Source organism: Stegostoma tigrinum, chromosome 5 (assembly GCF_030684315.1).
Source record: "Stegostoma tigrinum isolate sSteTig4 chromosome 5, sSteTig4.hap1, whole genome shotgun sequence".
NCBI classification, from domain to species: domain Eukaryota; kingdom Metazoa; phylum Chordata; class Chondrichthyes; order Orectolobiformes; family Stegostomatidae; genus Stegostoma; species Stegostoma tigrinum.
The window spans coordinates 70,646,508-70,664,142 of NC_081358.1; the positions used below are offsets into that span (position 1 = coordinate 70,646,508).

Sequence of the window (17,635 nt, forward strand, 5' to 3'; positions counted from 1 at the left end):
CCCTCTAGTTGTTCTTTTGCTCTTAATGTACTTGTAAAATCACTTTGGATTATTCTTAACCTTATCTACCAAAGCTACCTCATATCCCCTGTTTGCCCTTCATATTTCCCTCTTAAGAATGCCCATACACACTTTATACTCTTCAAGAGATTCATTTGACCCCAGTTGTCTACATCTTACATGATTATTTCTTATTCTTGATTAGAATCTCAATATCTTTATTCATGATGACTGGTAGGGCCCCAGGGAGAACTCAGGACGAGAGGTAGTTTGGTTAGCATGTTGACCGGTCTCTTAAGGTAACGGCATAGGTAGCTAAAGCGGTTAAGGACACATACGGGATACTTTCCTCAATTACGTAAGCCACAAAGTTTAAGAGCAGGGAGGTGATGCTGGAACTGTATGCAAATTTGGTTCAGCCACAGCTAGAGTAATATCTGCTGTTCTAACAGGCATTACTGGGGTCCATGTGGACCTGATGAAAGTGAGAAGAGTTAAAGAACAAATTGTTCAAAATGACAATGAGCTTGGCCAGGGTCAAAGGAAGGGGGTGGATGGGGACAGTTCGTGCCCTTTTTCCAGGAACAATGACAAGCCCGAAGAGCATTCGCTGGGAATGGACATCTAGAAGGATTGCATGTCCATGATGACAATAAGGCAGTTGATGTAAAGCATTTGAATGATCACAAATGTAAGTGGGGAGAATTTGGACAAGGGGAGAACAAATTTAGTTAAGGTATGAAGAAATAAGCTCCGTGGGTCAGGAACAAGCAGAAACAAAGAGTTGCTTGGGCAGTCCAGTCTGTGGATTTTGGAGAGAAAGTAGAAGATGGCAGCATGGATTTGGGGGATTATGGAAGGCTGTTGGGGAGGCAGGGGTTGGTGTTGTAGAAGAGAGATCCACAGATGAGATGCAATTCATGATAGTTGTGAACTCAATAGCCTGATGCTGGAATCAAGGCTAACATGATTGAGATGAATAAAATTAGAAGGGCATGGAGAGGATAGACAGGAACAAACTTTTGTTATGGAGGAGTGATCAATGACCAGGGGGCATAGATATAGAGGCAGGAGATTTATCAAAGGGTGTGAGGATTTTTTATTTTACCCAGAAAGTGGGAGGAATCCAGAATTCACTGCTTGTAGGGATGGTTAAGGCAGAAGCCCTCTTTTGCAATGCCAAAGCTTATAAGGACGTGGGCCAAGTGCTTGAAAATGGAATTAGAAAATGAGGAGGTTGTTTTTGACCTTTGCACACTTGACTGGTTAAATGGCCTTTTCCCTGTGCTGCATACCTCAATGACACTATGCTACACCACCTTTAAGGTCTTAAGACTCTCTGAAGTCATGAACTTGTCTCAATATGCCCATTTTCTTTGGGATTACCAACAATGTTACATACAAAAAAAAGTTTTTAAAGATGAAATGTATTAGTTTTATGGATTTGAAAAATTATGTACCAGTGGTAGATTTTAGCTCATGGCAAGCTGACAAATGGAGCATGGCAGCCTATTTCAGGTAGTAAAGAAACAAGGAGCATACTGGTGTCCAGCGCTTCTTGAAGTGGACCTGATGAGCTGTTGGTACCAAACAACGCTATACAAGTAGCTCATCAATTTCAGTCCCGAGTAATTATGGCTTACACCTACTCAAATCAGTATGGGGGAACGGACAAGTTGAAATTTAAGGGAGGATTCCAAACCAGTCACTGCAGTTCATAATACCCTAGTGGATGCAGGAGGTGCGAGCCAATTTATCCTTGAGTAGAGTGCCCAAAGGAGATTCACATTATTCTGTTTGTCAATTACAAGCATAAAACAGGCACCATAGAATCATACAGCACAGAAGAGGCCATTTGACCCATCAAGTCTGTACCAATAAAAATACACTACTACATAGACTAGGCCCATAGGCTTGAATGTTATGACACTCAAGCGCTCATCCAATTGCTTTCTACAAGTTGTGAAGTTGCCTATCTCAACTAACCTTCCACTCGGTGCATTCCAGACCTCCTCCATCCTTCAAGTGAAATAATATTTCCTCAAATCCCCTCTAAGCTTACAGCACTTCACTTTAGAAATATTGAAATCTCAACTGGAAGAACGAGGCAATTTTTCACCTCCATTGAATGGGTGAAAATCTGGTGGAGCACAGTACTCTCCAGTTACTGAACCCATCGATTCTCTAGTCTGGTTTAATCAATGGATGAAAATCTGTTAGTTTGCAGAACAGATGGGTTATGTACTCTGTTAAGTTACTGGGCATGCCCTGAGACAAACATTTACACCCATGATATTGAAATCCACTCTGAGCATTCGATCAACCTTCTCCTTGGAAGAAACAGTTGAAAGTCTCAGCTGCATCTTCTGGGGAAGGATTGAAAAAATTCATTGATACAGCACACATTGCAGCTGTTGTGGGTTAATTGAGCTTTATAACTAAGACTTTGTGCGCAGCATTTATTGATACATCCCTAACTGTTACTTGATTGAGGAACCAGGAGAGGCAAATAGTGCTTTGGCTGAGAAATTATGCAAAGTAAATACATTCTAACCAGGCAGCTGATTTTGGATTTTCTTGCCATCACAACATATTGCTGATATTGCAGAGGATGGACTAAGTATTGAATAAAAATCATTTTCAAAGAATTAATAACAATCGAAAAAGACACCTTTATACTTAGACCAAATCCACCAATTGTCTGTCTTCTGATTGAAACTGTTCTTTCCTATGGAAGGAACATAATAATTTAGATTTTAGATTAGGTACTATAACATAAACTCAAGCACTCAAATTTTATTCAATTTAGATATAATTTAAAATGTCAAATTCTAGGTGTCACTCGTATCTTCCTTCAGTGGAAGATTCACAAGAATCTGTAGATGCATTTTTAAATCCATGACGATAGTATGGCATCTTATGCTCAAGGAGTGGCAGCTCTTTAGTTTGACTGGTATCTTGCATGGTGCCTGAAAAGCCATCAAGACATCTGCATATGTAGAAGGCATGAAAGGATTAATGTTGGCAATGGCATCCAGCTCCATCCAATCTAATGACATTGTAAGGACCTGAGTGGGGAAGCTTACAATCTTAGAGGACAAATCTTATCCTGGGTCTTCCAAAGGTGACAGTAACAATATCTAACTTAATCATGTAATTTTATCCAATTGCTATCACGCAATAAACTAAATCTTGTTTATGACAAGAACCCCTTCTCATTGAGAATCACTAGTGGATTTTCTTTACCACTTTACCAATAGTTCCACTCATGAAAAGAGGAATGATGACCACAAACTATCCAAGAACAAGCTGGTACTGGTTAACACTGTAGTATATAGAATATCACTTACGATTAGGGGAAATGCCCACTGCGTCTGCTTCTCTACGTGAACCTAAGAGGGCAGTGGCAAATCTTCATCTAGAAACAGGTGCCTGGGAGTAAGCATCCCTCCCAACAGGATCTACTAGCAACTTAAAAATCAACAGCTTCTTCACACAGCAATATCATGTTGCTATGGGAATGCAATTTTAGAGACTAAGGTCCCAGACGAAAGGTAGGTCACTTGTGGAAAGATTTTCTAGGGGTGAGATTCATGGGCTGAGATGGCAGAAGAATTGAAAGCAAAAACAGGGGTGGCTTTCAGCAGATATACACCTGCCATATGTATATTACTCCAAGCACTGAGCACCTTTGATCATGGATCATTGTACCCATAACTTAATTTAGGACATTATGACAGAGACTATTGAGATTAGTAGGACTTTGCCCTCCAGATGCACAACCTGCCAGTGAGGCAGTTGAATGGATATCGGCAGATGGGAAAAAGACAAGACTGGCCAAAGGAAATCTGGTGAAGTACGTTTAATGAGGATCTTTAATATGAGAACACCACCAGGGCTGGAACAAAGGAGATTGTGATGGAGTCTTGTTGCCCCTTATTCTGCACAGGACGGGAGAAACTAAGTTGAAGTAAGTGCAACATGTGAATTGGTCTGATTGGTGTTGAAATACTTGATTCGAAAGCTTAAACTGAAACAGTTTCTTCCAGGCATGGGTGGTCTGGTAGGTTTACTATGGAGTACCAAATGGCAAAGAGAATGAAGAAAGACTACACCAGAGAAAAAAAACAAGGAAAGTTACTCTACTGGATAAGGGGAAAAGAGAGAAAAAGGATTTTAGCAGGAAGTCTTATCTGCTGAGAGTATTTGGAGAGCAATTCTCCTACCTCAATTTCGAAGATGGCCAATGCTTGAAACAAAAGCACAAATGAGGTTGCAATTGAAATCCAACAATGGTTGGAACTACGACTCAAAAATCTCAAAGCAGCTTGGGTAAGACTGTTTTGACAATAGTTGTTGAAGTGACCATGGTTCTTAACTATAATGCAGTTAGTTCTTTCCATGCTCCTCCTGGAAATTGCAGCAATATATTTTTTCATTTCATTTCAGTGCACCTCTGGACAATGCAACTGTGGTTCTTGACACAGACAGATAGTTTAGTCTGATTTCTTCTTGTCAGGTACAAACAGGCTGAGTGATCACACGACTTTGCATTGTGCAAGTTACAATTGATTATATACATATTGCTTTGTGGAATCTGTAATTCAAATCAGGCATGTCAGGAATTTCAACGTTTCACATACAGTTGGTATATGACCACAAGTACAGCATCAAGCAGGTCAAGGGCAAATACGCCTTGCAGTAGTCAAGATTTCTTCACTCTGCAATCTCCCTCTGTATCAACTGTATTTGGCTCATTTGGCCATGGTCATTAGCGATGTCCAAAGATGGCTACCTAGTAGCAAGATTAATCCGTGTATAGCTCATGAGTCTGCTTGATATATGTGTAGATACATGTAACGTGCATACAAAAAGAATCATGTTACTATAAGAAATATTATAAAGTGCTTTACCTGTACTGACAAGCATGCTTTCCACTGCCTTATATGCTCAGGAGGAACGTTCGTTTGCCCATTTAACGAGGTATCAAGATTGCATTGTGTCCTACCTGCTGCACATCCTTTCCCTCATGGGAAAAAAAACTCTTTGTGCCACCTCTCAGGTGAAACACTGAGGAGCAGTGTTGGTGGAGGAGGAAGTTAAGAAGGAAGTGGATGTAGTAGGTATAATATAAGATGTGCTCTTGGGGATGCTTGATCATAGCTTATCTCTTACCCATATTTACCTCATGTTGAATTGGAATGTGAGAATATTAATTGTGTGTATATAGCATTTTGTATTACTGTTCCAACTTTGTATTGAAAAGTTTATTGCCATTTTGTTTAAAACTATGTAATTTTGTGATTTTATTCTTTTACTGAGTTGCTGGATATCTTATTTTGTCTACTTTTAAAAAAAGTTACTGCCCCTTTGTCAGATTGTAATATATATTTGGTTGCTTGGTTTGGGCTCATAAGGTCAAAATGCAAGGCTTCCAACTGTTACAGTTAGGTTATACTGTCATCTCATTAGATTTTGGACTGTATAATCTCACACCTGAACAAAACAGGTCAGGTTTGCTTGTGGGGTAACAAATAGAAAAAAAACAATATTGCAATCCTGAAGCTGACAAGAATCATATTTAGCAATTCCAATCGAATTGATATGCTCAAGCAGATTAACATACTAAAAACAAGCAGGGAAAGCTGGAAGTACTCAGTGGATCATGCAGTATCCATGTTTTTTTGGACTATTGTATAGTTCTAGCATTCTATTTTTATTACAGCTTTCTAACAAGTGCTGTATTTTGCATTTGAAAGTATTTATACCTTTGAAAGGTTACAAAGATATCTTGGAGTAAACAGATAAAAGTTAAAATGAAATTAATCTGATAAGCTTTAGCCCAATTTTTGAACCTTGCAGGTAAACATTTAATTCAATCTATAATCACTCAGCAAGTTGTTAACTTCAACAAGACAGACTGCCTTCTAATGTGGGAAATAGAAAATACCATGATGGGGAAACTGCCAGGCTACAAATAACACTTACCTAAACTATTGAAAACCTGTTCACTACATTTGAAAGTGAATTTGTACCAAACAATGAAAAATAATTAGACCACTAAGCATAGAGATACAAATCAGATTACAGGCAATATGCATAAATAAAAAAAAAGTTGTAGCTGTCAACAATAATTCTTAAGATGTTACTGTTTTATAAGAGAGCTTAACAAACATTATTAAGCAAGTTAAACAGAAAAAGACACTAGGCATGTTTGCATTTTTCAAATAATGTTTTTGTTTTATAATTCTATGACTATATGTGCATCTGAAAGTTGGGCCGAAATTGGCAATGTTTTTGAGCAAAGTGAAAACAACGAAGGTTTGATGGCACCTCCTCTGCTTAATTCATATGAATTCTGATAACAAAGAGAGAACTATCCTTAGAGAAGATAGGGTAGTACTAAATAAATTCAAATTAATGCTTCCAAATGATTTTGTCGGAAGGTTTCTTTGGCTTTATTCTATTGGAATAGAGTTTGCTTAGTTATATAAAAGACACAGGATCTGCAATAATGGAAATCGAGACTATTGCAGACTTAGTAAATTTTGAACTGTTTTTGTGTCACAAGAAATGTATTAGTTCCAATTCAAAGCTCATTCCTATTTGCTAACTCATTTTGGTTGATTTGCCAGATGTTCTAATGTGTTTTTTTTTAATTTGGTTGAGGGGGCAATACCTCTATTATGGTTCAATTAGGGATCCGTTGTCATTGGAGCTTTCATTTTATCATGGGTGCCTAATCAGCAAGTCTATTAATTTTGTTAATTATAAGCACTCTGATCATGGGTCACTTACAAGAACTCTAAAAAGATTGTCGTTTTGACTGGCAATTGTCATTAAATTTCTTCAAGATTCTGATGGAAATATTGAATAGAACATTTTCATCTTAGTCACTGCTGGACCCCAACTTCCCAGCATCTGTAGTTTTTTTGTTACTGACTGACATTTGTTCATTGTCATAACAAACTCTCTAACATTCAGTCTCTAAGTTACACAATTGATAATAGAGTTTGGGTGCACGGCATGTCTGTTTTGTCAAAATTAAGGATTACTAATTAGAAATTTACATCTGAAAATTTAGAACCACCTTAATTTTTAAGGCTACACTAACCACAGGATGGAGAGAAAATCCCTGGAGGACTTGTGGAGTGTGGTTTCTCGTAACCTGGAATCAACGTACAAAAATCCCAAAAAAACCCAAAGGCAGGAAAAGTTGGTGGTATGACATTTTAAGTATTGTTAGGACAACATACCAATGTGAGAAACCAGAAGCTATTAAACTCTTTGGACAATTTCTGGATTAAACATGGTTTTACCAAGGACTGAGGTCAAAAGTTCACAATAGACAGGGAATCACCAGCTGATAAACACTCAAATTACAATGGAAAATTTGCCATGTAAAGCTTTTAGGGAGATAAGAGATGGGATAAAGAGATGATTTGTTGTCCTTAATTGCTGGGAAATCTGGCATTTGGAAAAGTCAATGGGGTCTTACATTAATAGTTGCCTAGCAACATTTTCTAGTCTTCAGTTTCTGTTTCAAAAAGGAAGCGACTAAAGAAGGAAAAGAAATACACCCAAAGCTTTCAGTAGAAGCTGCAAATCTGGGTCTCTCTCACACTGTTGCTCTCTGTCTCTCTTTCTCTATTTAAAGTAGTTGTAAACCTGATAAAATTTCTACATGTCAATATTTTGACTATCTTGTAAACCCTGAGAAGCTAAACTGTGATCGCTGTCCAAACACTTAGAACTAGTCTGTCTTACAACTAAATCAAAGCTTGTTTGGAAGACCTTCCATAGTCTACAGCTGGAGTAGTTCGGTGGTTCACTGAACTGACTGGTTTCTGTGAAAACTTTTCACTTCCCTTCTAGCTGACATCGTCAATGCTGTGTAGCCTTCTCTGAAGCACTGTTGTTCTGTCCCGCTCTGAATTTATATAGTTCAGTCTGTCATGGTGGGCAGTCTTGTTTCTGGCTTTGTATCGTAGTGGTATGCAGATGGAGTCTATTTCAACATGTTCATTAATTGGCCTCCAATTTCAGGTCTCTGGGAATTCTGGTGCTTGTCTTTATCTCACATGTGTTCATGTATCCCAACACCAACTTGCACCAAAATGGCACGACAAATTCTCCCTTGTTTCAACATACTCCAATGTCGAACATCATTTTGACTGGGACAAAGTTACAGTACTAGGACAAGCGAGACAAAGACAAGCACCAGAACTCCTGGAGGCCTGGTTTTCAACAACCGATGCAATTAATAAACATGTTGAAATTGACCCCATCCACATACCAGTACGGTACAAAAACAGAAATAAGAATAAGTATAAATGAAAGAGGAAGTAAGCACTGAAATGATTAATCTAAGAGAAGACATAAAAAGCTAAATGGCCATAGTTATAAAATGGGAATGTAAAAAATTAATAAATGTAAAAGGAGAAGATACGATTAAAAATGAGTTAACATGTCTACAGATGTGTATGTCTGCAAAAAAGCAGTGAAACTGCAGGGAATAGTATGTTTTGAGAAAACAGCTACATAGCCAGTGAAAAATCAAATTGGAAATTAAACATTAGAGTAAAACACATTTAGAAAGGATAGAGGGAAAAATGAGGGTGGTGACATAGTTGTACATTACATAACATAGTTGCACCCATTTTTTTTTGTTTGTTATTATTAATAAGACAGAAATAGAATTCAAGTAGATGACGTTAAAAGATAATAAAGCATCAATCACACAAATGGAGGTAGGCTAAAGACAATCCAGTAATGGTGGAGAAAGAAATATACAAACAATTTAAGGAAATCAACAAAAGACAAGACAATAATTTTGGGGGATTTTCACCATCTAAAATTCCAAAACATAAGTAATCCCAAACTATGCAGGATAGTCTTCCTCAACAATTACACGAAGATAACAAGGAATTGGGGAACAAATTTCTAGATAGATACTTATTTAGAAAAAATGAGAAAGCCCAATATTATTTGGGAAAACCTAAATAGTTGAGTGATATGAAGTGCAAATATACAAAACAAAAAATTAAAACAGTCATGCAAGTTAATTAAGTCATACTGAAAGTAAACAAAGCATAAAAGATTATTTCTAGATGGATGATTTGAAAAGTATAGACTTTATACCAAACTTGTAACAAACCTTGATCAGTCTGTGAAAACTTGTCAGGATATTGGGCATTGACCTTCATGATCCTCTGCCTATGTTTGAGGGATTGGGATACCCTATTGTTCATGAAAATGGCCAAATTCACATGAGATGCATGCAATCAATGACAACCTGCATCATGAGGACCCTTGCAATCCATGAAAACAAATAAGAAGGGTCTAGGCCCGAAACGTCAGCCTTCCTGCTCCTCTGATGCTGCTTGGCCTGCTGTGTTCATCCAGCTCTACACCTTGTTATCTCTTAAGCTCACTCTACTTGCTTATCGCTGGCAAGAAGGCCTCAGATGAAGCTGTTCTTCTTAGCAAAGCAAAAATGAATTATATCCCTTTTGCGGTAGCGCAGTGAAAATGAAATGCAGTGTATCCAACTGTAGTCTAAAAGGAGTCATCAACATGAAGATTATGAACTACAGATGCCTCATATTCAACATACTGGCTGGAATGTTTAATTGAAAAATGGGAACTTTAGAATCAAATCAGCATCACATACAAATTGAAGTCATGATCTGCCCGCTTGGCATACTGCTAGTGATAGTTAGGTATGTGGATCTAGATCTTCGCACCAAAAATAGCATCTATTATACTTTCTAATGCAATTGTGCACCAGACCCCTTTTTGCAAGCTTTGGGTTGACTATGTAATATTGTAAAAAGCAAGCACTAAAGAGCTCAGTTTAGCACTTGGTACACCTCAAAATTTTCTCTAAATGATAATTTCTTTCTTTAGTGTTGTGTCTAGATTCTGTCTTTCAAACCTTGTTAAGTTTCTGCTGTATTTCAAAAGAACCTCCGATGTCCAAAACAGTAAAACTATTAAGACAGTGAGTCAAGCATTGGAGAAGAAGTCCATGAAGACTGGCAGAAGGCAGAATGCTAATTTGTGCTTAACCTTTAATGAACAAAACACTTCTTTCAATAAACAAATGTAAAGCTCACACTGACATTTATCAATGTTCGTTGAATAAGCTGTGCATTTGCTGCCATGTGCTGATGCATGCTTGCTGTCATTTTCACACATGCTGTGTCTTATTCTCCAAGTTTCCACCAGGGTACTATGATATCATTGTATGAATCCCAAAGCATTTCTTATGTTTTCTCTTCTGAAAACTGAGAAAGCTTGCCTTGGACCAAAAGTTTGCCGCATGATGTGATTAAATTCCCTACAGTGTGGAAACAGGCCCTTCGGCCCGACAAAGTCCACACCGCCCCTTGAAGCATCCCACACACCCCTGAACACTATGGGCAATTTAGCATGGCCGATCCACGTAGCCTGCACATCTTTGGACTGTGGGAGGAAACCGGAGCACCCGGGGGAAACCCACGCAGACACGAGGAGAATGTGCAAACTCCACACAGTTGCCTGAGGCAGGAATTCATCCTGGGTCCCTGGCGCTGTGAGGCTGCATTGCTAACCACTGAGCCACCGTGCCGCCCAATATGGGGGTCATGAGATCATAAAAGGCAAACACCTCACAATAAAAATAAAATTCCAATACAAATACAAAAAGTGACCGTCATTTATTTGGAACAACAAATTTAGTTATTAATATTTTGAAACAAAGGAACGTTACTTACACTTGAATAGATGGCTTCACTAGAGACACAGATGACGTCTTGTTCCTGAATTGTTAAAATGTCCTTTGCTAAGTGCAATCGCACTTCAAAAGGCTCTTGACTTCCATCTTGGAGCAAACAAATTCCTGTTTTTGACTTGCAAAAGAAGATTAAACCAACGTAAGCACAATTGACATTGTTTTATTTGTAAGAAATATCAGTTTACTTTCTGAGTTCATGTTTCAAAACATTACAGGCAGAAACTTTCATTTTCACACTAATATTTAATGCATAAAGTGTATCAAATAAAACAGATTACAAAACTTTCAAAAAATGTTGAGTGCTATGAATGAACTATATGCCTCTCTATATAAAATACTAGGTTCAAATTTGAACATATTCAGATGTATCAGAAGAATCAAAACTTTACCCATAGGAGCTGGTTCAGTTAGAAAATGGAGATTCTGATGCAAAGTAAAGGCTGAAAGATGGCTGCCACTTGCAAATTATTCAGTATGAAGTCCTTTGATCACATTGAAACCAGATATTTGTTGAACAACTGATTAGTGAACTCTGAAGCTTGAGATGACGGTTGCTGGTGGGTATTGCCTGGAGGCTGCTTATGAAAACCATGCTTTTACATATCTAGGACTCATGCCTACTAGAATTATACAGAAGAAAGTCAGACAGCTGCTGCTTAAAACCTATACTGTTAATTGGTGTGACTAGAATTCTGTAAGTCAAAGGGATACTGGAAAAAGTCTTTCATGTTTGTGATGTTACCTTACTCATTGTGCCATTTATGACTAATCCCTGGTATGAGCTGTTTGTCCAGTGTGTGCTCAAACCAATCATAGATCATAGAATCATAAACTCCCAGCAGTGTGGAAGCAGGCCATTCGGCCCAACAAGTCATCACTACCTGTCCGACAGCATCCCACCCAGACACATTCCCCTAATTTTCCATGTCTAACCCACCTAACCTAAGCATCCCTGGGCACGATGGGCAATTTAGCATGGCCAATCCACCTACCCTGCACATCTTTGGACTGTGGGAAGAAACCGGAGCACCTGGAGGAAACCCATGCAGACACGGGGAGAATGTGCAAACTCCACACAGATAGTTGCCCGCGGCTGGAATCAAACTTGGGTTCCTGGCGCTGTGAGGTAGCAGTGCTAACCACTGAGCCACTGTGCTGCCCCGTGTTAGTTTTCTAATTACAACTCCTCTTGTTGAAGGGAAGTAAGCAGGGTTTGTTTAAAGTCGGCACCTGACAGGGAAGTTTTGAACTCCGTCAGTCCAACCCACGTGGCAGACGTGTTAATTTAGAGTTTTATTCAAGCACATCCACAGCATTTTACAAATAGACTTTAAGTGAGCTATCATGTAAGGCAGAATTCAGTTTCAGCTAGCTTCAACATTTAAGATCACTCTAGTTGGATAAGTAGTTGGAAGCTCACCAATAATCTATGCTGGTGGGCTAAAATTTCATATTGTTACTCTTTTGTAGTACCTCTGCTCCAATGCTTTATAATCTTGCCCTGGATTGTAGATATGCTGGGTATCATAGTGGTGGTCGAAGATAAAACAATGAGTTTCCTGGATTTTCGGCAAATTGCAGTTTGCATCATGTTTGGCTAAGTGATTCTCACCTTAGCGTGTTTTCTCACTGTGTGTTACCAAGCTTTCTCATGAAATTTGGCATATCCATACGGTCCCTCACCAACTTCTACAGATGTACCATTGAAAGCATACTGTCAGAGTGCATAATGGTCTTTTTGGCAAGTGCTCTGCCCAGGACTATAAGAAACTACAGAAGGTGGTGTGCACAGCTCAGACCATCATGGAAGTCAACCTTCCATCCATGGACTCTATTTACATGGCTCGCTGCCACGGAAAGGCAGCCAAAATCATCAAAGACCCATTGCACCCTGGAAATGATCTCCTACAAACTCTTTGTCAGACAGAAGATACAGAAGCCTGAACACACACACAGGCAGGTTTAGGAACAGCTTCTTTCTTACAGCTATCGGACTGTTGAATGGAATGTACTCTTAAATAATCGAGCATGCAATGTAACCTGTATGCCTCTAAGTCTTGTCAATCTGTATGTGCTTTGCTTGCTGTGATATGCCTGTACCACTCACAAACAAAGCTTTTCACTGTATTTTGGTACATGTGACAGTAAATCAACCAAATCAAGTCAAATCACTTGCACATTAATTGGCGTTTCAGCCCTCATAGCTAGAAGCACGTCTGATTGATCGCCCCGAACCATCTTCCAAGCATATCTCACCACTCACTTTGCTACCAAAACTGACCAACATCCCTAGTGTCAGCATCATATTTAAAAGCCCAATGTGCAATCTGACAAACATTATTTGTCTGGAGCTGCCCCTTACAGTTTCTAATATTTGCCCAAGATGTGGCAAACAGGAGGAAGGTTCTGCTGGATGGGGTAGTGCACAGACAAAATTCATCAACAAGCCCCCTTTCTCCAATCCAAAGTCCAGCAGTGGAGGCCACAACACTGGACCATGCCAGCCTTATCTGAATCTTCACTAGGGTGGAAGCACTCTTAGCCATCTGGACGAATAGCCAGCACTATAAGAAGAAGGACAATGTGCCTTTCAACTCTGCCAGCATAAGTGGCATCAAGTTCCCCCGATACACTCACTCCATCACTGATAGTGCACCAAAGCTTCCTCTCTATCACTCTCACTAATGCCTGCAACATCTTTTCCATTTATCCTTGCCGATCCCTAAAGGCAATAAATACCAAATGACTCTGCATGCTCTGTGTGCTGCCTATTCATGCATTCAGCAAGCCTGCATCATCAGTTATAGGTGTGACACCTCATTTATCTTCTGTAATACTTGCATCTCTCTCATTCCAGGAGCAAAGTAGCACACCATAGGGCAGAAAGAATCATGACTGGTGGTTTGCGAACTGTCATGTAGCTCCTCATCTGTTTTTGAACAGAGCATCCTGTCTGTGATGGCCCCAAGGAGGGTCTGGACTCTTACTAGTGGCTGCTCTTGACTTATTGTACTGGGAATCCCTGAGCAAAGGTTACCCCTCTTTACTTGACTGAGACTTGCTGACAACAACACCAAGCTTGTATCTTTGCTACACGGCACAGCAATACAGCAATAATTTGAGCTAAAGCACAAACAAGCAGGGCAATGCAATCAGGGATACTGCAAGTATCCAGGCAGGCTTACAGTGAGTGAGCACTATCATAGTGAACCAAAGAGCATGGAGATGCAGGCTGGTCTAGTCCATTAGTACAAAGTGTCCTTGCTGCAGCATTACAATGATTGTCACAGGTACATGGTTGAAGCGCAGAAGCGTCCAATAAGTGGATCAGACATGTGCCATGAGGGTTTATACAGTCTAGCAGAAATATCTGTGGATGTGGGTTACATGTGCCTAAGCATGCCTGAAATTTTGGTATCTGGTATCTGGTATCTGAACCAGAGGTCATTTGGAAATCGCAACAAGTGAACCCATAAAGCTGGCTATGGTTTCCAAGTTGAGTTTTCCACACAGTTCGTTTGTATGGTGAGTGCGGTGGGATCACAACCAATGGTGAGCTGGACTGTTAGCAAGAAATTTGATAAGCAAAAATGAGCATTAATTGTAATGCACTACTCTCTATCATGAATCTCTGCTTGAGGAAAGGCCCACAAAATGCAATAAGGTATCTCAATGCCAAGAAGGGCCTTGTTGAACATCTTGCCAGATTCTATTACTCATTTTACCAAAGCCCACGTCATTCAGATTGTGATAAGATTCCACTTAGAGGCGCTTGACTTGAAAAAGGAAATTATCATGAGGAAAAAAAAACTGGCCCAGTTTAAATGTAAGGCAAAAACTGGCAGATACAACCATAGTTGATTTGCCTTTTTTCTACATATCTATGCCCAGTAAGGCAAAAAATGGTTTTATTAGCACTTAGCTTCACAAAACTAAATCAGATTTGAACAAAAACTGAAATGTGTTGCTTCTGCATGGCATAATTTTTTTTAAAATGCCATGACAACTGTATATTTTGATAGTATGAAACAAGTAAAAGCAAAATATTGAAGATGTTGGAAATCTGAAACATAAACAGAAGATGCTACAGATATTCAGCTAGTCTGTTAGTGCGCAGGGACAGAGAAACAGAGCCAAAGTTTTCAGTCTGATATGACCCTTCAAGTTTCAAGTGATACTGGAAAGGATACATTTTGTCAAAGATTTTGTTTCTTTGAAATATTACATGAACAAACACACTGTAAAACTTCACTAAAGTTCAACCACTACTTTTTTTTTGACATTTTATATTGACAGTAATTCCTAGATTTGTGCTCTCCAATTTCGTGTAGATGGCTTAGAGAGTGTTAAAGATGGAAGGTATAATTTGTGCGTTAGCATTTGAATCAGATCTCAGTGATCAGCTGGTTACATATATTGTGACAAAACAAAGAATAAAGACCAAGAAAGGAGGAACATTTTAATGGTTAGCTACCTACTTCTCTTCTGAAAAATGAGTGGCTGTTTACTAAAAACCAGTTGTCAGAAAGGATCCTTTCAGCTGGATTTTTCTCTTGCCATCCAAAGCCTACCTGATCATTTTCAGATGGATCTGTACCCCTGTGAACTGTATGTCCTTAAAGGCACCACTGTAGCTACTACAGACAAAGACGAGCAATATTTTGTGAAACTCTGTTTATGCAACAGCAATTCCACCAACTTCCAACATTTCCTTTTGAATTTGGGTCAGCAGGCCTTGCCTTCCTCCGAACTGGATATTAAAGTCTTTGTGCCCTTCACTACTAAGCTGCAGCAGTGATTTAATACATTTGTTCATTTAAAAATACATTTTTGTTAATCCCATCTACCAGTAACAGCAAACCTCTAGCATTCTAGACTTTTATACATCTAGGAATGCCCATTCTGCATCCGGTCAAGTACTGTCAGTCTGTACCTGCCCTGCATGTTGCCTGATGTCTTTTCTCAGATATGGTAGATAGGGGAGTTGGTGCCTCGCTTTGAGGGAAAAGACGTGGAGATCTTACTGGATGAGGTGGTGCAGAGATGGGACTTCCTGTGCTCCCAGAGTCAGCAATGGAGGCCTTGACACCAAACCATACCAGACTTCTGAGATTACCACCCAGGTTAAAACAGTCTTAGCCATCTGGAGGAATGTCCAGCACTGTCAGAAGAAGCTCAATGATCTTCTCCACTTTACCAGTAAAAATACTAACACATTTTCTCCAATGTCTCACACTCACTCATCTTTGCTATATACCTACCTCCTACCAAGACAAATGCTGTACCACTTTCACTATTGCCTGCAACTTTGTCCCTCACCTGCTGCCACCCACCCCGACCATCTACACCTCTAACTTCACATACTCTCTGTGCTGCCTACTCAATTGCACAGGGCACCTCCTCACCTGCACCAAAAGTAATAGCTAGGCCACCACTTTTGTCTCCTTTAATACACTCGCTCTCTCTCGCTCTCGTGCTCTCAAATAAAAAAGGAAACCAGCCCCCAATAAGGCAGAAAGGCTCAAGCTGGGTGATGGGCTATCAGATATTCATCTCCACAACCCTTATGCCTTTGACCACCAGGAGTAGGCTGACTGACCATAGATCATAGAATCCTCACAGTGTGGAAGCAGGCCATTCAGCCCAACAAGTCCACACAGACCTTCTGAAGACCATCCCAATCGCACCCATCCCCTAACTCTATATTTTCCATAGCTAATACAGCTAACCTTCACATCACTGAACAATTTAACATGGCCAATCCACCTAACCTGCACAACTTTGGACTGTGCAAGGAAACCAGAGCACCTGGAGGAAACCCACACAGACAATAGAAGAATGTGCAAACTCTACACAGATAGTCACCCAAGACTGGAATCGAATGTGGGTCCCTGGTGCTTTGAGACAGCAGTGCTAACTACTGAGCCACCTTGCAGTCCCAAGCTTTGGACTGGTACTGGAGCCTGACATTGACACTGACCTACTGTGCTGGAATCCCCAACGTTATCCCCCCAACTTGACTAAGGCATACTGACAACCTTTCCCTTATGGGAAAACAAAAAAGCAAGGCAGAAGTAAAATGAATCTGGTATGTGTCACTAAAGCAGAAAAGTACAAAAAGGCAAGGCAATACAAGGCAGGGATGCTGTGAGCATGCTGCGATGTTATGACAGTATAACAAATGTCCGGAGATGCCACTGGATCAGTCCATGAGTTGGGTGTGTATCCCTTAGCACACAGTGTCCTTTCAGCAGCATTAAAATGAGAGTTGCCAGTGTAGCACTGAAGTGCAGAAGCAGTTGAGATGGGATCATGTACAGTGAGGATTCTTGGAGGCTGGCAGATATATTGGATATTCAATGTCCATGGATGAGGTAGGTATGTGTGGCTGATGCCATGGTACATGTCCTGTGATACTGGTGCCTGGTGTCCAATGCGGAGGTAAGTAGAACATAAAGAAGACAATGATAAAATTGGACAACATGGATTTCTAAAAGGAAAATGATATATAACAAATTTGTTGGGGCTTTTTGAGGATTTTACATGTTGCATAGATAAAGGAAAATCAATGGATCTAATAAATTTGGATTATTAGAAGACTTGGTAAGTTCTCACACAGGAGACTAGTGAATAAAATTACAGCACTCTGGATTGGTGGAGCTGGTTACTGATGTCAGGAAGCAGAGTGGAAGGGACACTTGTGTCTGCATCACTGGTGCTAAGGTGGCAATGGTGGAGAGTCAAGTTCCGAGGAGTGATGACCCCCAAGTCTTGACCCCCATATTGATGCGATGGCCAAGAGAGCACAACAATGCCTCTATATCCTCAGGAGGCTAAGGAAATTTGCCATTGTCATGA

At 39.8% G+C, this 17,635-nt stretch overlaps 1 protein-coding gene across 2 annotated transcripts in view; it reads right to left on the reverse strand.

Moving 5' to 3' along the window:
- The window catches only part of sntg1 (syntrophin, gamma 1), a 476,380-nt gene that overhangs the window by 102,900 nt on the left and 355,845 nt on the right, over positions 1 to 17,635 (reverse strand). For both annotated transcript variants that reach the window (XM_059646062.1, XM_048528465.2), the window contains 2 exons: positions 10,758 to 10,892; positions 2,672 to 2,728 (listed from right to left, as the gene is read on the reverse strand). In XM_059646062.1, coding sequence (XP_059502045.1) covers positions 2,672 to 2,728; positions 10,758 to 10,892 — 192 coding nt within the window. The remainder of the gene's footprint in view (positions 1 to 2,671; positions 2,729 to 10,757; positions 10,893 to 17,635) is intronic.